Here is a 21,703-nt window from a genome sequence, read left to right as displayed (position 1 = left end):
CCTCATCTACATGCTTGGTCACCTTCTCAAAAAACTCAATGAGGTTTGTGAGACACGACCTGCCATTGACGAAACCATATTGACTATCTGAAATTAAATTGTTGCTTGCTAGATGGTTGTAAATCTTATCTCTTATAATCCTTTCCAAAACCTTTCCTAAAACAGAAGTAAGGCTCACTGGTCTATAATTACCTGGGTCATTTCTGCTGCCCTTCTTCAACAATGGCACAACATTTGCATTCCTCCAGTCCTCAGGTACTAAACCTGTAGACAATGACGACTCAAATATCAAAGCCAACGGCTCTGCTATCTCCTCCCTAGCTTCCCAGAGAATCATCGGATAAATCCCATCCGGCCCAGGGGACTTGTCTACTTTCACTCCTTCTAGAATTGATAATACTTGTGTGTAACTAACCTCGATCCTTTCTAGTCTAATATCTTGCACCTCATTCTTCTCCTCCACAATATTCTCCTTTTCTTGAGTGAACACCGATGAGAAATGTTCATTTAGCACCTCTCCGATCTCTATAGGGTCAACATTCAACTTCCCACTTCTGTCTTTGGCTGGCCCTATTCCTACCCTAATCATCCTTTTATTCCTCGCTGGCCCTATTCCTACCCTAATCATCCTTTTATTCCTCATATACCTATAGAAAGCTTTAGTGTTCTCCTTTATTCTATTTGCTAAAGACTGCTCGTGTCCTCTCTTTGGTCTTCTTAACTCTCTCTTTAATCCTTCCTAGCTGCTCTGTAACTCTCCATCGCCTCATCTGAGCCATCTTGCCTCATCAACACATAAGCCTCCTCCTTCTTCTTAACAAGAGATGCAATTTCTGTAGTAAACCACAGTTCCCTTTCCTTATTACTTCCTCCCTGCCTGGCAGGGACATACCTATCAAGGACACGCAATATCTGTTCCTTAAACCAGCTCCACATTTCAATAGTCTGCATCCCCTGCATTTTGCTACCCCATTCTATGCATCCTAATTCTTGCCTAATCACATTATAATTGCCCTTGCCCCATCGATAGCTGTTGACCTGTTGACCTATCCCTTTCCATCGCTAAACTAAGTGTAACTGAATTATGGTTACTCTCTCCAAAGTGCACACCTACAACTAAATGAAACACCTGGCCCTGTTCATTACTAAGCACCAGATCCAGTGTGGCCGGTAATAATCCAGTTAGAATAAGAGAAAGCTTAAAAGCTTTTACATTTGGGGAGATTGGGTTTTACATTTGTGGGAGGTTTCGATCTCCCCCAAAAGTGTTTAATTTCTGACTTCCCATTTCTTTCACCAAATCAGTTTAAAGGCTTCCAATAAGGCTTCTTATCCGCTTGTATTTTTTCACAAAACCCACCTTTCCTTTATAGTCACATGTAATGCACCATAGAGCTCCATCTGTTCCCCCACCCCCCACTTCTTTATCATTCACAGTCATCCTTCAGGAACATAATTTGTCTGCTTGGGTTATGTGCACTGATAACAGTTAGCTCTGTTGTACTCCATGGCCCATCTGTCGGGCATATAACTCAAAACAACATTTTGTATTGAAAAAACAATGAAGCCAACTTTGCAAACAACTGCTCACCTAAACAGCAGAGTATGGAAGTTGGTGTACTGCTCAATATAGAACATTACCTGCTTCAGTCATTATGTTGTTGAGAGCCTTTCTGTAGAGTTTTGCAGCATAGAAGCATATGCCTATTGTTTCTATGCCAGTGCTTATGCTCCCCAACCTCAACACTAGGTTTCTATATTGGATCCACATCCAACCTGTGTAACGCACCAGCTTCAGCTTCAGGAATATCTCTAAGGCAAAATACTTTCTGGATTCCACTAACAATACAACTTCAGAGAATCAGATGGAAGACCCTTGTCCACACCAAAAAAATCATTTTCTGGATTTTCTATCCACGTCTGTTTGTCAGCCATCATCCTCAACTCTTCCAGCTGGCTCTGAGAAATTGATCTGTTTCAATGTTTTACCCTTTTCCAGTGTTTCTGCCTTGCTACTCTCTTTCCACCTTGACGAAACTTCCTAAAATTGATTTCTTCAACCATATGTGAAGCCCCACTCCACTAAACTAGTTTATATTGCCACAATATTGTGGCTTGGGGTTTTGTTCTGTGCACTGGGAATAATAGCTATCCATGTCTCATCTGGTTGTTTGTGGCCTGTAATGGTTTCCTGTGAGTGACTGCTGACTAACTCTAGTGAGTTTTTGCATGCTCTTTTAGTTACACGATTGTAGATAATGTTGTTCTTTGTAAGTACATCTCTCACGAGTACAAATGATTCCAACCTTTCCTCACAGTCCCTTGCATATGTCTGCTGATGTTAAAGCATGATATATATCACCATCTCAATATCATATCCATTCTTATTATATTATACATTTAATCTCTTGATATTGGTTGACATCAATTTTACTTCTGTGTAGCACATTGAGAAATATTACTCTGTGAAAAATTCTAAATGTGAGTAGGTGTTCTAATACTTCAAGCCTTCATTTCTATAATTGGTTGACATTATCAATGATCGCTTTAATCTTGTCTTAATGACTATTATAAATACATTATCTTTTGCAATATTGCAGTTTTATTATATAGAATCCGACTCTGTCTTTTATTTGTACTCTTGCTGGACAGTAAAGATCTTGCAGTTTCTTCAATGGCAAGAAAATTTGAGAAAATATGGCAAGAATGAAAGAAATTGGAACTTCTATTGGGAAAATAATTTCTGATTTTCCCATTAAGCTTAAAATGGCAAGTTCAGAATCTTCCTATAAAGAGGAAACTACATTATTTAATTGGATTTGGGGTGGCACGGTGGCTCAGTGGTTAGCACTGCTCCCTCACAGTGCCAGGGACCTGGGATTGATTCTCACCTTGGGTGACTGTCTGTGTGGAGTTTGCACGTTCTCCGTGTGTCTGCGTGGGTTTCCCCCGGGTGCTCCAGTTTCCTCCCACAATCCAAAGATGTGCGGGTCAGGTGAATTGGCCATGCTAAATTGCCCATATTGTTCAGTGCATTAGTCAGGGGTAAATGTAGGAGTAGGGTAATGGGTCTGGATGGGTTACTCTTCAGAGGGTCGGTGTGGACTTGTTGGGTTGAAGGGTCTGTTTCTGTACCATAGGGAATCTAATCTAATCTCATGATTATCCCAACTCACCTCAATTATATACCATTTCCAACTCTCCTGTCCTTCCTTCAGAATCTAAATAGTGCCAATTCCCAACGTTAACGTCAGAGTGATGACCTGGTGGCAACAGCTATCTCTGACCCTTCATTCAACCCTGCATTAGCTTAATATCGATTATTGGAAACATGTTTATTACAAAGAATGTAATAGCAGAGAGCATTTAGATTATGATTACATAGAGTTGGCATGGCTTGAAGAAAGGGAAACCATACCTGAAATATTTACTAGAAAGAGGTACCAAGCATATGGATAAAGGGGAAGGAGTGGGTGTAATGTATTTGGATTTTCAGAAGGCAGTTGATAAGGTACCACATATTAGGCTATTTAAGAAGATATGAGCCCATGATGAGAGTTGTTGAGTGAGCATGTTGCATGCAACAGTGAGTGTTGAAGGCCTTATGCTTTGTTGAGAAGTGTGTGCAGTGGCAGTGTTAGAGTGAGTGGTGGTCCAGTAAGTGCGAGGTAGCAGAGAGAAGAGCATAGCACACATCCTTGCAGAACACAGATCATTAACATTCTTTCAGCACTGCTGGCCAATGCATTTCACCCAGGACAGGTCTGACACCTGGCCTTTTTTCTGAGTCAAGACTGAATCGGTCTGGTGGCCTGAGCTCATTTGCCAGTCAACAGAATACAGCACCGGCACATACTCCACCAGTACCTCCAGGTCTCTGTCTATGAACAAAAGGGTTCATTTCTTTTTCTGATCTGGGTCCTCAGCAGGAATGTTGAGCCACAATGGAGTATGAAGGGCAGATCCTAGCATGCAGCATTTGAAGAGACGGGCAGCTGGGATTTAAATATGGCATAAGTGGTGTGAATGCTACAAGGTTCCAGTAACCGCAAACACTTCCACTTTTCTTGATGTGGGGGGGGTGGGTGCTTTAGAGCCCAGATGTATAAATAAGAAGGGGAAGGATAGAAGATTGCATGAGAAGTTATTATGAGCCTTGGCAGATTGGTCACAGGAATCTCACTCAAATAAATAATAAGCACTTTGTCTGAAAAAATGAAACTTCAGTCCATTGCATGATATAGATCTCAATAATTCAATTAAAACAAAAAAAAACTGAAAGGTTTCAGTGAAATCCAGCTTTTGAGAAAATACGATATGACGTTTTGGGGAGACAATGATGTAATGGTACTGTCACTGGGCTAGTGGTCCAGAATCCCTGGCTAATGTTTCTGAAGATGTGGGTTCACATCCCACCATGGTGATGAAGACATTTCAACTCATACAAAAAAAATCTGGAAAAAATATTAGCTAATGGCATACATGTAACCACCATCAACTATTGTAAAACCTCATCTGGTTCAGTAATGTTCTTCAGGGAAGGAAATCTGTCATCTTTGCCTGGCCTACATTTGATTCCAGACCCACAACAATGTGGTTGACCCTAATTTTGAGCGATTAGAGATGACCAATAAATGCTGGCCTAGCTAGTGACAGCCACATTCGCTGAATGAATGAAGCACATTTAAATAATTAAATTTAAATTTAATTAAAATTTAAATAATTTTCTACAAGATTAATGTGTTGGTTTTAATAACATTGTTTTTATTTAAACAGAAGCCACTCCAGTGCATTGAATGATGACCCTGATTTACAAAGGACAAGTAGCACAAACGTATTGGATGGAAATCCAGTTCGATTTGATTTTGATGTTTCTGACTTCTTCCTCTTTGGTTCCCCACTGGCTTTGGTTCTGGCAATGAGGTGGACAGTACTTCCTTCAGTAGATGGTAAGTTCTTATAGTCAGTATCAAGACAGTCTTCAAAATATGGCCCGAAGGACAACTGAGAGAAACGTACAAAGCTGCAGATTGCAGTGTGGAATTAGTGATTACTCAGCATGCATGCTGTGTAGATCGGCTCACAGTCATTGTTTTTATTCAAATAATCCCTAAATTAATTATTTGGCATTGTACAGGATCTGTCTTGATAGTTTGCAATGCTTTTTAGTGTAATGATTAATTTTGCATAATTGTATCCATTTATCTGATAATTATGCAAAAGTAAATTATGTTGCTGCAAACAGTGTCCAAATAAGCATTCATTTTCTTTTTGTGTTAGAACATGTAAATATTTGCTTCCAGAATGTCTGCCTATGAATGAAAAGTATCCCCAATCCTGAAGCTTGAAGATGCGATTGTTTTAGGATATCACCATTTTTTTTTAAAATCAGGCATTCAGTTCTCCTGCAGAAGCAAATGTTTACAAATCTCAGTTTGGAAGCTTTGAATTATCTGATTGGATTTGTTTGCTAGTTTCAGCTGATTATTTCAATACAGGAATATAAAAGTGATAATCCACCTTGGGAATACTGAGGAATGTAAACAGGAACTGGGCAACTGTGCTCCCACATCCCCACCCTCAGAACTGGCCCATTCCATTGCAGGATTCTTACTATTCCTTCTCTGGGCGCAACACAATAGAAAAAATATATATAGTTCAAGAGACCCTTTTTTTCAGAAAAGCTCTAACTCAATATTGCTCTTTGGTCAGAATAGAAAAAGCTGTCCGTGTTAATGTATATCTGCTGTTATTTGTACTGTTCAGTAACTGGTAATTTGTAAGATTGCAGAAGTTATTATATTTTCTGGGTTCACAGAGGTCCAGGCACTTCACCTGGCAACAGCATGTTTTGGAAAATTGTAAAGCTGACGTTTTCCAATATGGAAATTACAAACTATACTTTTCACTGATAGTGGGCAAATTGCCTCATGGTGGTGTACAGAAATTCTCCTCCATCTGAACACCGTTTTTCAAGGGATCTGCATTTTGATGAATTTTCCAACGCGTTTGCTGTAAAAGGATGATACCCACCAAAGAAAACTGGCAGTTGTGTTGATAGGAGTGCATGGGATGGGAATAGGTTAAAAAGCTTCTTGTGTTGTCGTTCACAGCACTGCAGTGGTGTGTAACCATACCGAAGATTGAATAAGTAGTCCTTTCACACCTCCTCATTTTAGTTTTTTTTATTTTCAGTTGTTGTATACATTTCATTGACAATGCCTGTACAATTTACATTGAAATGAATGCTATTATATTTATTCTTGAATGAAAGATTGCCATACCTAATAACTGTTCCCAGATATTGTTTGACTGAGGAGAATAACCATTTGTGCATGATGTGTTTTCTCATGCCTCTCTTTCTCCTCTATCAGCATCCCAGCTGCGGCCTGCTTGCAGCCAGGTATACAGCCTCTTCCATTCCGCCGATCCCTCTGCCTCTCGATTAGAACCACTGCTAGAGAAAAAATTCCACCTCCTGCCTCCATTCCCGGTTCCAAGGTACCAACGATATCCTTTGGGAGACGGGAATTCTGCTCTTCTAGGTAGGTTGTTCTTTCTATATCATGGAGCAGAGCATGAAAAATCATTTGGAATTTGACACCCGTATTTCCACTAACAATTGAAAATAATTCAGTGAACACTCTTAATTAGAAAGATGATGCTAAGTACTGTTTAGAATGTGTTTCAATAAACAATGTATCGTTGCAGTTTTATTATACAATGAAATATGCTCAATGTATTTTTGTTCATCTGAGTCTTTCAGGATGTTCTGAAAGCGTGAAAGTTATGGATAAACTTGTCAGAGTTTAGATTTAACAAGGGCTCATAAACTAGTGTACTCAGGAAGTCCATTGTAAGCTTGATTTAGTTTTTAAGTATTTTGATCTCTGAGTGGGGAAGTTGTGAATTTGATCTCCTCTCCAGGCTCAAGAGCATCATTAAAACTGTGATATCAAGACAGCACTGAGGGAGTGCTGCATTATCGGAGGTGCTGTCTTTTGAGTGGAAATGTTAAAGGGCTGCTTTTTTCAGTTAAGTTTGAAAGGACGTGGAAACCCCAATGTTCCTTAAAAAAAAAGAGAACGTCTTGATCCCCTGGCCAAAAGTCTTCCCTCTAGCAACCATAATAATTATTCAACTTATTGCTGTCCATGTAGGATGGCGACAGTGTTTGACAACAGCAGCTAAATTTCAAAAGGACATAGGAGAAACAAACTGTGGGATTTTGATCGAGTGAGGTGGCATGATCAAGGAGGTAATGTTGGCAAACCGAGAAGAGAGAGTTTTACTGAATGTTGAAGTGGTTCACATCCAGGGAATGCACATGTTTTTCTTTCACCAGAACACTGTGGATGCTAGAAATTTGAAATAAAAACAGAAAAGACTGAAAATATTCACAGATCAGGCAGCACCTTGTGGACTGTTAATTATTTCTAGTCTTTTTCAGTTGGGGAGGCCAGGTGATATGGGAAGGTATCAGTGATAGCAGATTGGGAAAGACTGGCATATTGCTGGATGTTTAACAGACCAAGATCCCTATGTTAATCAAGGCAGGAAAAAACTTCTCAGAGATTTACAAGGGTTTTGTTGTAAATCCATAGTTTAGAACAACGAACATTACAGCACAGGAACAGACCCTTCAGCCCTCCAAGCCTGCACCGACCCATATCCTCCATCTAAATCTGCTGCCTATTTTCTAAGGAACTGTATCCCTTTACTCCCTGCCCATTCATATATCTGCCTAAATACATCTTAAATGATGCTATCGTTCCCGCCCCTACCACCCCCGCTGGCAATGCATTCCAGGCACCCACCACCCTCTGCGTGAAGAACTTTCCATGTATATCTCCCCTAAACTTTTCCCCTCTCACTTTGAACTCATGACCCCTAGTAATTGAGCCCTCCACTCTCGGTAAAAGTTTCTTGCTATCTACCCTGCCTATACCTTTCATGATTTTGTAGGCCTCAATTAGGTCCCCCACCAACCACCTTCTTTCCAATGAAAGTAATCCTAGTCTACTCAAACTCTTCTCATAGCTAGCACCCTCCATACCAGGCAATATCCTGGTGAACCTCCTTTGCACCCTCTCCAAAGCATCCACATCCTTTTGGTAATGAGGCGACCAGAACTGTACACAGTATTCTAAATGTGGCCGAACCAAAGTCTTGTACAATTGTAACATGACCTGCCAACTCTTGTACTCAATACCCTGCCGGATGAAGGAAAGCATGCTATATGCCTTCGACCACTCTACTGATCTGCATTGCCACCTTCAGGGAACAATGGACCTGAACACCCAGATCTCTGTGTACATCAATTTACCCAGGACTTTTCCATTTACTGTGTAGTTTGTTCTGAAATTGCTCCTTCCAAAATTCATCACCTCACATTTGTCTGGATTGAACTCCATCTGCCCAGCTTTATTCTTTGACAGTCCCCTTCACGATCTGCTACTCTAGCAATCTTAGTGTCATCTGTAAACTTGCTAATGAGGCAACCTACACCTTCATCCAAATTTGTACTAATCTCCAATTTATTACAAACAACAGTTTCCTCCCTCCCCATCTGGACCCTTGCTCTGTCCAGAACATAACTCACCACTGGGAAAGGACCTAATTCCGCTGCTTGTACAAAATAAACCATCACCACATCTACAAACAACAAATGACAAATCCATCCCAGGGCCAGTGTAAAAGCCTACCTTTTTTAATTTTAGAAATCCACCATCAAATTAACCAAGCAAGACCTCAGATCTTTTGATTAATAACCCACCATCAAAATACCCAATCACCCATTTAATCAAATTACAAGTTTCGCCTAAAGAGGCAATAGTAACAGTACAATTTTTGCAGAATGTACATTATCTTATATGATTACCTGTTATACACAATGGGCATGCTCCCATTCTAGGCTCATTGTACAAAATAACATTTTTTGACAAACAGAATCCCATATCCAATGCCTTCACTCCAATTAGTCTTTCCACAGCTAAAGTACCTTTAGCAACTCATTTTACTGACTAGCTTTCCAAGCTAAAGGATGACATTTCCTATGTTCACCCAGAAGAAAGATTATGAAATCACCTGCATCACTCATCAGGCAGACTGACATACGAAACACACTAAAAATGACAAATTTCATGTTATTGTGGTCACCAAAGGTAGAAACTTTCAAACTATTTGTCGAGATTTTATTCTTAAAGATTGTTTTCACTATAAAACATTCTTGATAATTCATTGCAGTATTTAACTTCCAATATAGCATCTGGCCCAGTTCAAGCTTTGCAATTGCTCAATCTCTTCCTTCGATCTGATATCTTTTTCTGTGAGAATCAAGTGTGATTAACTGGGGCGAGAATAACAGTCTCTAAATAGAATTCTTGATCAAAGTTTTCCAGACCTATTCTGCTTACTATCGGCACGGTGGCACAGTGGTTAGCACTGCTGCCTCACAGCGCCAGAGACCCGGGTTCAATTCCTGCCTCAGGCGACTGACTGTGTGGAGTTTGCACGTTCTCCCCGTGTCTGCGTGGGTTTCCTCCGGGTGCTCCGGTTTCCTCCCACAGTCCAAAGATGTGCAGGTTAGGTGAATTGGCCATACTAAATTGCCCGTAGTGTTAGGTAAGGGGTAAATGTAGGGGTATGGGTGGGTTTCGCTTCGGCGGGTCGGTGTGGACTTGTTGGGCCGAAGGGCCTGTTTCCACACTGTAATGTAATGTAATGTAAAAAATCAATATATTCATAAAGTCCCACAAGCCAAAATCTGATTAATAACACATTTCTTAAATTCTGTAGTACTGCCTATAAGAAATCCTTAATAGTCACCACGAAGATGCCTCAAACATTCCCTTTTAAATCCCAATGAAATATCACTGGGTCTGCTTTTAGTTGAACATAGTTTAATTTCAACAAAGCAAGCCTTACTGAAAAATACATCCTTGAAGCCTTGTTGAGACCTTGGGTGTGTTTGTTTATCCTTCCTCGTTTTCCTCCTGTGCCTGCTTTTCCTTTGAGTGCTTTTAGAAGCACATACTTCTAAAACCACTCACCCTCATTTACTTTTACCAACCATTCTGAGTATGAAATTTTAAAATTAATTCTGATTAACCATGAGGAATAAATCTTAATTGTTTGATTGTAATGTTTGATAAATACTGTCTTATCGTCATAATCTGTTTTGCTTCCTCACAATCCTTTTCTTTCATAGTACTTCAAATCCCTTGAATTGAATTCTCCCTCAGATTGTCTTATACAATGTTACAGTGATTTTTGAATTTCATCCAGGACCTCAGCTTTGATTAAAAAAAACACTAGCTTGCAGCAAGTAAAGCATTCAATGTGCAGGGAAAAACAAAAGAGAACTATTGGTATGACCTTCTAGTGCTGGGAGACTTTGCACAATTTGGCATTTTGGGATTTTTCCTGCATTGATAGCAACAATATCCTTCACCCATTTTGTGGTAATGCTTTGCATGAACTTCATGTGACAGGGTGATTGCAAACTTGCAGATTGGTTGATCAAGCTAATATTTTCTGCAATACTTCATCAATTACCATATGATTCCTTTCTCCAAGTCCATTGCTGAGCAGAAGTATTCATGGGCGTGAGTTGCATGCTTTCACACATGTTTCTGAACCCATTATTGATAAGTTTCCCTCCACTAACAGTCAAGAAACTTTGCTGGTGCCCCACTTCTGATCCCCATACCATTTCTCCATGCTTTACTCTATAATCACCCCATTGTTCTTACTAAGTATTATCATAGGTTAAATATGAACACCATGTCTACAAAATGCAGAATGAAACCATTAAGTCTTTTTCATATGCTATAAGATCCATGACAACTGCATCAATATAGTATCATGCCAGTAGACCATGATACTATCTTGTGATAGTTTTTACAGAGTTCACACTACTCACTAATCTGTTTTTTTAGCCTTTTATATTCTGCACCTATCACACTGGCTTTTAACAGAAATTTTAACCTTTCACGTAAGAGCTGAGTAAATCTTTTATGTAACTTTGAGATCATTTCTTCATTTTCCACCTGATTCTTATTGGCTGATGCCATTAATACTCGTCTAACACGGATGAGAGATATATCAGGTTTTCTTTAGTGGATAGAATAATGTTCTAACTTGATAAACTGTAGCTCCATTGACTATCCATAAATAACTGCCTTATGGAGCTCCATGTCAAGTTTTGTTTGTGCCTTTTCAGGTTAATGCAGCATCAGGGATATCTCACCCGAGATTATATCAGTGTTGACAAACTGGCTTACTCCAATTACTTTACATGGAATTACAATCATTTTCAGTGGCCTCAATGTGCAGAAATCACCAAAAATACAACAAATAGTACTTTGATACTCCTTAATTTTTTGTTAACTCTTACTTAGTGAATGAAGATTATATTTTAAACAATGAGTTGCATGTGTAGTCGAAATGCAAGCTAAGGCTGTCTGAGACAAATACATGCATCACAGGATGTAAATTCATTGCGACGTGGCTTCTTTGTTTGATCTGTCATTAAATTTTCCCTCTTCCTCAAAATTCTCTGTGGAATGTAGAGAACCTTATCTCTCTGCTTTGACTAATTTATCTCAGAATAACATTTCAAGTCATACCTGAAGCACCCCATAACCCTCCCTTTGGCCTTCCTGTGATTTGTTTCCAGTTATGCTGTGCCAATTCTGTTTACTCCTGAAACAACCATATCTGCTAAAAATGCCTTCACCTTCATTCTGTCTGCAACTTATCATTGCGAGTATTAAAGTGCAGGTCCATTATCTGAACTATACAGATATCTGGCAATCATTGAATGTTCTGTTCTTTCAGTCACTGAGGATGCCCCATATTTTTTCATGAGCATTGAAGAAAGCGATTGCTACTCAGGGAGTCTTTCAAGTAACAGACACCTGATCCAATAAGGGCTCCTTGTCTGAGAGATGAACACTGGTTATAGGCCTCAAACCTTTCGAACTGATGGAAATTCATCACGTACAATACTTTTAGTTCTCATTTTGCTTCTTGTAGGAAGTAACAACATCGAGGTTATAGCTCTTTACCTCTCTGGAAAGATATAACCCATAATCACATATCCACTTCATTTTTTCACTATTCATGTGACACAGACTCTTAGGACATAAGGTGAAAAATAATACCCCAAAACATTTACATTTCTTTTCTTCCACTTTCTCGAATGACCAATAAGATTGCAGTTTTCTATCTGAATAAAATGTTGTTAGTTTCCAACCTTCGCCATAAGGTGAACATTCTCTGCGACCATGTTTTATCCTCGACAGCCAGTTGCAAAGGAAAGAAGTGGACCCAATCTTTCAATGTGTGTGTAAACATTCATTTACAGTATTACATGTTACACACATGCACCTTCTACCTAAGAACAAGTTTAATTTTGTGCATTTTACATGTGAGGTAAATATTGTATATACTTAAACAACTAATATATTTCACTAGTATCTCAGACAATTTGTTCAACATCATAACCAACCATCTGTATAAGCATGTCTGTTTTCTCCTGTCTGGTTCTTTTGACAATTGTCTTCAATCTGTGCCCTCTTTACTGACCCTGATATTGACCCTCTCAAATTCAAGAGAGGAGGAGACAAGATGGTGTTGGGAAGAAGAGTTTAAACAGATTACCATCTTACTTTGTAGTCACTGATGGATAATAAGGGCCACTGCCTTTTTGTTCTTTCTAAGCTCAGGTTTGGGAATGTAAACAGTCCGATGCTGCAATTTGGCTCTTAGAACATCCAGCCATTCACCCCTCACTGTGGTATACTTCCTTGCTGAGAGAGATGAAGCATCTTTGCATCCCATCATTAAATGGAGTGAGATGCTAACAACTGCTTCCTGTGAATCATAACATAGACAGCAACATGATCTTAAATTGGAATATTTCCTTAAGGGTCTGTATTACCTGTTCATATCCAGATAATCTGGCTAGTTAAGGATGAATAATTCACTTTGCAATGTACAAAGTTAAAACAATCAGTAGATCTCACAACAAGCCTCCAGTGCACGTTGACATCATCTGGTAGCATTTAATCAAAGCGTGTCACCATTAATTTAAATAGGTAACTTCACATCCAGTGACTTAAAGATTTAAAAAAAGGCTTGTGTCATGAAGAATAATATAACCATAGCAGGACTGATACATTGCCAGAGTGGGATAATCCTTTGCCTGAGTTATAATGTTGGTAGAGTCCACATAAAACTTTAGCTAAGGGAGTGGGCTGGTTGGGGAGGTGGTACAGTGGCAGAAAGTCATACATCCCAGTATCATAAAATCAGGGTCATTTTGTAATTGGTTAGTGGCTTCCACACTGGATAAAAGGCAAGGTGTTCCTCAATTTCATACCAAGCCACTCTTAATTTGTGCCTGTCATTCTACTGTGGGATGAAGCCATTATAACTGTTAATGCATTTTTAATTTCACTTCCATACCAAGATGAGGAAAAATTGCAGCAATTTTCTTGCTTCAGTTGGCCACTTTCTCAAAGCCATAATAAGTGCTGCACTACAAAAAAACCCAAGCATTGTATAAAGCACCTGGGGATGCTTTGATGTGAAAGAGGATGTTTAATTGTCAATGCATCATGAAAGATTTTATGAATTTCCTGCCCACTATTTTCAGCTGTTGGTCTCAGAGTTTGCTCTGTCAACATGCATGCAATATTTCTATTTGAAAAAGTAAATCCGTTTCTGAGCAAGATTTTCAAATTTTCACAATTAAAATGGACACAAGAGTATGTAGACTAAACTTTCCCACCAGGTTTTCTGCTCATTTGTAAATATTTTTCACTACACAGGTGGATTAATGGTTTTATTTTAAACTAGTTACTTGATTAGTTCGATATTTTCAGAAGTGAGTCTCGTTTACTGATAGTCGCCATATCCAGTGTTTCCCTTTTCAAACTCTGGATAATGGAACATTTGTAGAGGTGATGGTACAGTGGTATTATCACTGAATGTGAATCCAGAGACCTAGGTAATGTTCTGGGGATCTGGCTTTGAATCCCGCCATGACAGATAGAGTCAGAGAGATGTACAGCATGGAAACAGACCCTTCGGTCCAACCCGTCCATGCCGACCAGATATCCCAACCCAATCTAGTCCCACCAGTCAGCACCCGGCCCATATCCCTCCAAACCCTTCCTGTTCATATACCCATCCAAATGCCTCTTAAATGTTGTAATTGTACCAGCCTCCCCCATTTCCTGTGGCAGCTCATTCCATACCCATACCACCTTCTGTGTGAAAATGTTGCCCCGTAGGTCTCTTTTACATCTTTCCCCTCTCACCCTAAACCTATGCCCTCTTGTTCTGGACTCCCCGATCCGAGGGAAAAGACTTTGTCTATTCACCCTATCTATGCCCCGCATAATTTTGTACACATCTATAAAGGTCACCCCTCAGCCTCCGACGCTCCAGGGAAAACAGCCCCAGCCTGTTCAGCCTCTCCCTGTAGCTCAAATCCTCCAACCCTGACAACATTCTTGTAAATCCTTTCTGAACCCTTTCAAGTTTCACAACATACTTCCAATTGGAAGGAGACCAGAATTGCATGCAATATTTCAAAAGTGGCCGAACCAATGTCCTGTACAGCCGCAACATGACCTCCCAACACCTGTACTCAATACTCTGACCAATAAAGGAAAGCATACCAAACGCCTTCTTTACAATCCTATCCACCTGCGACTCCACTTTCAAGAAGCTATGAACCTGCACCCTAAGGTTTCTTTGTTCAGACACACTCTCAAGGACCTTACTATTCAGTGTATAAGTCCTGCTAAGATTTGCTTTCCCAAAATGCAGCACCTCGCATTTTTCTGAATTAAACTCCATCTGCCACTTCTCAGCCCATTGGCCCATCTGGTCCAGATCCTGTTGTAATGTGAGGGAACCCTCTTTGCTGTCCACTACACCTCCAGTTTTGGTGTCATCTGCAAACTTACTAACTGTACCTCTAATGCGCGCATCCAAATCATTTATGTAAATGACAAAAAGTAGAGGACCTTGTGCTACTCCACTGGTCACAGGCCTCCAGTCTGAAAAACAACCCTCCACCACCACCCTCTGTCTTCTACCTTTGAGCCAGTTCTGATTCCAAATGGCTAGTTCTCCCTGTATTCCGTGAGATCTAACCTCGCTAATCAGTCTCCCATGGAGAACCTTGTCGAATGCCTTACTAAAGTCCATATAGATCACAACTACCGCTATGCCCTCATCAATCCTCTTTGTTACTGCCTCAAAAAACTCAATCAAGTTTGTGAGACATGATTTCCCACGCACAAAACCATGTTGACTATCCCTAATCAGTCCTTGCCTTTCCAAATACATGTACATCCTGTCACTCAGGTTTCCCTCCAACAACTTGCCCACCACCGAGGTCAGGCTCACTGGTCTATGGTTCCCAGGCTTGTCCTTACCACCCTTCTAAAACGTTAGCCAACCTCCAGTCTTCCAGCACCTCACCAGTGACTATTGATGATACAAATATCTCGGCAAGAGGCCGAGCAATCACTTCTCCAGCTTCCCACAGAGTTCTCGGGTACACCTGATCAGGTCCTGGAGATTTATCTACCTTTACCCATTTCAAGACATCCAGCACTTCCTCCTCTGTAATATGGACATTTTGCAAGATGTCACCATCTACTTCCCTGGAGTCTGTGTCTTCAATATCCTTTTCCACAGTAAATACTGATGCAAAATACTCATTTAGTATCTCCCCATTTTCTGTGGCTCCACACAAAGGCTGCCTTGCTGATCTTTGAGGGGCCCTATTCTATTCCTAGTTACCCTTTTGTCCTTCATGTATTTGTCAAAACCCTTTGGATTCTCCTTAATTCTATTTGCCAAAGCTATCTCATATCCCCTTTTTGCCCTCCTGATTTCCCTCTTAAGTATACTCCTATTTCCTTTATACTCTTCTCAGGATTCACTCGATCTATCCTGTCTATACCTTAATGTGCTTCCTTCTTTTTCTTCACCAAACCCTCAATTTCTTTAGTCATCCAGCATTCCCTATACCTACCAGCCTTTCCTTTCATCCTGACAGGAATATACTTTCTCTGGATTCTCGTCATCTCATTTCTGCAGGCTTCCCATTTTCCAGCCATCCCTTTACCTGCGAACATCTGCCCCCAATCAGCTTTCCAAAGTTCTTGCCGAATACTGTCAAAATTGGCCTTTCTCCAATTTAGAACTTCAACTTTTAGATCTGGTCTATCCTTTTCCATCACTATTTTAAAACAAATAGAATTATGGTCACTGGCCCCAAAGTGCACCCCCACTAACACCTCTGTCACCTGCCCTGCCTTATTTCCCAAGAGTAGGTCAAGTTTTGCACCTTCTCTCGTAGATACATCCACATACACCCTGAATCAGAAAATTGTCTTGTACACACTTAACAAATTCCTCTCCATCTAAACCCTTAACACTATGGCAGTCCCAGTCTATGTTTGGAAAATTAAAATCCCCTACCATGACCACCCTATTATTCTTACAGATAGCTGAGATCTCCTTACAGGTTTGATTCTCAATTTCCCTATGACTGTTAGGAGGTCTATAATACAATCCCAATAAGGTGATCATCCCTTTCTTATTTCTCAGTTCCACCCAAATAACTTCCCTGGATGGATTTCCGGGAATATCCTCCCTCATCACAGCTGTAATGCTATCTCTTATCAAAAATTCCACTCCCTCTCCTCTCTCGCCTCCTTTTCTATCCTTCCTGTAGCATTTGTATCCTGGAACATTAAGCTTCCAGTCCTGCCCATCCCTGAGCCATGTTTCTGTAATTGCTATGATATCCCAGTCCATGTTCCTAACCATGCCCTGAGTTCACCTGCCTTCCCTGTTAGGCCCCTTGCATTGAAATAAATGCAGTTTAATTTATTAGTCCTACCTTGTCCCTGCCTGCCCTGACTGTTTGACTCACTTCTGTTCTCAGATGTACCCGTCTCAGATCGATCTCTTTCCTCATTATCTCCCTGGGTCCCACCACCCTACCTTACTAGTTTAAATCCTCCTGAGCAGTTCTAGCAAATCACTCTGCCAGCATATTAGTCACCTTCCAATTTCGGTGCAATCTGTCCATCTTGTACAGGTCACTTCTACTCCAAAAGAGATTCCAATGATCCAAAAATGTGAATCCTTCTCCCATAGCTGCTGGCCACAGAAACGTCTGTCTGTACCTCAGACTAGAGAATCCCCTAACACAACTGAACTCTTGGAACCAGACGTAGCCCTCGTTGCATTAGAGCCAGTCTCCATACCAGAAACCTGGCTGTTCGTGATATGTTCCCCTCAGAATCCACCACCCCCTACATTTTCTTAAACAGCATACATGTTTGAAATGGGTATATCTACAAAAGACTCCTGCACTAGGTGCCTACCTCTCTTACCTTTCCTGGAGCTAACCCATCTATGTGACTGTATCTGAGACTTGCCCCCCTTCCTATACCTGCCATCCATCGCACACTACGCAAATTCCTCATTGCTTCTAACTGTCTCTCCAACCGATACATTTAAACTGATAAGATTCGCATCCAACAGCATTTATGGCAGATATAATCCGCAGTATCCCTTAAACTCTCTTTAAACTCCCACATCTGACAAGAAGTACATATCACTCCATTAAAGGCCATTTTTGCTCCTTCACAATCTACAGACCCAGAAAATAACACCGTCTTATTTCTCTACAAACACTGCCCCAGGTTAAATTAATAGTTATTGCTTATATTTTAAGTTTAATCAAGAGACAAATCTCCAAAAACATATAATCAAGAAAGAATCCATTCTACTCATTACTGCAGATTCTCTGTAGGCCACACTTAAAACAACAGTTAACGTATCTGATTCTGTGCTGTGAACTTCACCCAACAGTTCCTCCAAGATCAGTTGTGAATTTCGCTGTTGGTTAATTTTCCCAGATGCACTCCGATGTCCAGCGATACATGAATTCAAACAGTAAAGACAGTAACTGTGCAGGTTTTTCTTTTTTTTTCTCTCTCTCTCTCTCCTGCAATCACCTCACCATGTGCTTTATTTGTCTGTTCTTCTCCCTTTAAACTGCTGTTGTTTTGACTTTTTTTTTCAAAGTTCCAAAACAATGCAACAGCATATAAAACAGTAATTGCTGCTCCTGGAATTCAAGGAAATCACTTCCAGCACCTAAAATACCTCAAAAAAGGGAGCAGCTGTTACAGCCAGAAATCTTTCCTCTCCTCCATCTTGAATTATCCAGAATCCTCTCTAGGTGGAATTTGAATTTAATAAAAATCTAGAATTAAGAGTCTAATTATGACCATGAAACCATTGTTGATTGTCAGAAAAAACCATTACTAATGTTCACTAATGCCCTTTAGGGAAGGAACTGTCAAACTTACCTGGTCTGGATTACATGTGACTCCAGACTCACATTAATATGGTTGGTCTAGCCTGTAATGGTCTCATCCCATGAGTGAATAATTTAAAAAAATTAAGTAAGATAATGAGCATCAGTCTTTGGGAAAAGAATCTGCTGAACAGATTGAACAACAGTACGCTTAAAAATGGAAAAGACACAACAATTCTTTAAAATAAACAATAGGCTTTAATAATGTAGGAAAAAAAGAGTCAAAATGGACAACATTAAATGTGTTTCCATTATTTTAGATAGGTAATGTCATTTCCAGTGATTTAAGTGTAAAGACTTTACATTTGAGGAAACATAGACATTGTTCATATTCCAATACAAGAGGCAGGTTGTTATCGTTCACCAATTTCAGTGGTTAGTGCTATATGGCAGGGTGTCTTTGTAGTTAGTTAACTGTTGCACATGCATATCTTTTTGAAACATAGGGATGCTTGACGATAATCAGCTGTAAAACATTTAGGTTTCATGCAGTGTTTTGTTACTGTTAACTGTCATTCTATTACAGCACCATAGTAACTTATTATTAGAATGGTTTGTTTGCAGATAAAGGTACATCTGGCAAGTGGGAGACTTTGAAAAGAGATATTGATGCTCTGGTCAAGAAGGAGGCATATATCAGGTGTAGACGACTGGAAACAAGTGAATCTCTTGAAAAGTATAAAAAGGGCTTGGGGATATTCATAAGAGGGAAATCAGGAGTTCGAAAAGGGGATATAAGATAGCCTTGGCAGATAAAGTTAAGGATAACCCAAAGAGATTCTACAAATACATCAAGTGCCAGAGAACAACTAGGGAGAGAATAGGTCCCCTTAAAGATCAATTAGGTCATTTTATACAGCTAGAAACATAGGAAATGGGAGAGATGCTATAGAAATATTTAATGTCCGTATTTACTATGGATAAAAAAATGAAGGCTAGGGATCTCATGGAAATAAATATTTTTTGTCTTGAAAACAGCCATGATGCGGAAGTGCCAGTGTTGGACTGGGGTGGACAAAATCAGAAGTCACACGACACCAGGTTTGAGTCCAACGGGTTTATTTGAAATCACAAGCTTTTGGAACATAGCCCCTCAGTCAGGTGAAGTGAGAGAGAAGTACACAGACACAGAGAGGTCAAAAGATCATACAAATGGTGTGAGTGGAACTGTTATTCAGCTGTTGACACTTTATTCACACCGTCTGACACTTTTGTTCATCTGCAAAGACTTATTATTTGACACTCCACTCACACAATTTGTATGATGTTTTGATCTATCTGCCTATAAATTCTGTGTCTGTGTGCATCTCTCTCACTTCACCTGACGAAGGGACTATGCTCCAAAGCTTGTGATTGCAAATAAACCTGTTTACTGTAACCTGGTGTCATGTGACTTCTGACTTTGAAAACAGTCCACATTACGGAAGAGGAGTTGTTGTAAGCCTTAAAAGACATAAAGGTGGATACATCTCCAGGACCTGATCAGTATATCCCAGGACATTATGGGAAGATAGGGAAGAAATTGCAGGGCTCCTGTCAGAGATATTTGTATCATCTATAGCCATGGATGAGGTGCTAGAAGATGAGTGTGCTAATGTTTTGCCTTTATTTCAGAAAAGCTGCAAGGAGAAGCCTGGAAACTATAGACTAGTGAGTCTGATGTCAATGGTGGGGAAGTTGTTGGAGGGGATTCTGAGAGATAGGATTTACAAGCACTTGGTGAGGCAAGGATTGATTAGGGATAGTCAACATGGCTATGAAAAATCAGGTCTCACAGACTTGATTGATTTTTTTTGATGATGTGGCCAAGAATATAGGTGAGGGCAGAGCAGTAGACATTGTCTACATAAATTACAGTAAAGCCTTTGACAAGGTTTCACATGGTAGATTGATTAATAAAATTTGATCATTTGGGATTCAGAGAGAGCTTGCCAGTTGGATACAAAATTGCCTTGATGGTAGGTGACAGAGGGTGGTGGTGGAGGATTATTTTTTGGACTGGAAGCCTGTGACCAGCAGTGTTCCGCAGGGATTGGTGCTGCATCCACTTTGGTTTGTCCTTTATATAAAGGATTTGGATGGGAATTTAGGAAGCAAGATTGGTAAGTTTGCAGATGACACCAAAATTGGTGGTATAGTGGACAGTAAAGAAGGTTATCTGAGATTACAAAGGGATCATGATCAATTGGGCCATTGGGCCGAGGAGTGGCAGATACAGTTTAATTTGGATAAATGTGAGGTGTTGCATTTTGGAATTGGGACGGTGTACACATCTGGCTGGCCTGCTTTAGGAAAGATATTATTAAATTGGAGAGGGTGCAGAAAATATTTTCAAGGATGTTACTGAGACTGGAGAGTTTCAGTTATAAAGAGAGGCTGGATAGGCTGGGAATTATACAGGCAACTAGAATTGTATGTAGTACTCCAAATGTGGCTTTACTAATGCCTTGTACAACTGCAACATGACATCCCAAATCCTTGGCTATTCACCCTGTCTATGCCCTGCTTGATTTTATAAATCTCTATAAGATCACCTCTCAGCCTTCTATGCTCCAGGGATGAAAGTTCCAGCCTCTCCTTATAACAAACCCTCCAGTCTTAATAAAATCCTTGTAAATCTAACAATGAAGGCAAGGATGCCAAAGATCACCTTCAGCAGCCTGTGACACCACTTTCAAGGAACTATGTACCAGACCCTGAAGGTCTCTCTGTTCAACAGCACTCCCCAGGGCCTTACCATTAACTGTGTAGGCCCTGCCCTGGTTTGTCTTACCAAAATGCAACACCTTGCACTTCTTGTAATTAAACTTCATCTGCCAATCCTCAGCCCAAGTTGATCAAGATTCTGTTGTACTGTTAAAAATCACACATTACCAGGTTATAGTCCAACAGGTTTAATTGGAAGCACACTAGCTTTCGGAGCGACGCTCCTTCATCAGGTGATTATGGAGGGCTTGATCGTAACAGAATTTATAGCAAAAATTTGCAGTGTGATGTAACTGAAATTATACCTGGAAGAATTGATTGTCTGTTAAGCCTTTCATCTGTTAGAATACAGTGATAGTTTCACTTCTTTCATGTGTAAATCACAAAACCCTTTTTTTTAAAGTTGCATTCCCGGGTTAGCTGTTAGCAATGGTGATAGCTAGACAATATGTTGAAGGTGTTAGCCCCCTGTGTTCTCTGTCTATGACCTGATGTTTAGATTGATTCCAATCTAAAAAGTGAAATAACAGAGTTTTACATAAATTCATGCAGTTTTTGAGCTCAGAGCTC

At 40.1% G+C, this 21,703-nt stretch overlaps 1 protein-coding gene across 3 annotated transcripts in view; it reads left to right on the top strand.

Annotated features, from left to right (window-relative positions):
- The window catches only part of pitpnm3 (PITPNM family member 3), a 658,838-nt gene that overhangs the window by 549,918 nt on the left and 87,217 nt on the right, over positions 1-21,703 (top strand). For all 3 annotated transcript variants that reach the window (XM_043718503.1, XM_043718506.1, XM_043718505.1), the window contains 2 exons: positions 4,777-4,949; positions 6,375-6,545. In XM_043718503.1, the coding sequence (XP_043574438.1) occupies positions 4,777-4,949; positions 6,375-6,545 (344 nt within the window). The remainder of the gene's footprint in view (positions 1-4,776; positions 4,950-6,374; positions 6,546-21,703) is intronic.

Source organism: Chiloscyllium plagiosum, chromosome 28, assembly GCF_004010195.1.
Source record: "Chiloscyllium plagiosum isolate BGI_BamShark_2017 chromosome 28, ASM401019v2, whole genome shotgun sequence".
NCBI lineage: Eukaryota > Metazoa > Chordata > Chondrichthyes > Orectolobiformes > Hemiscylliidae > Chiloscyllium > Chiloscyllium plagiosum.
Note: the sequence above shows the minus strand (reverse complement) of the source record. Positions and strands in the feature narration are given on the sequence as shown.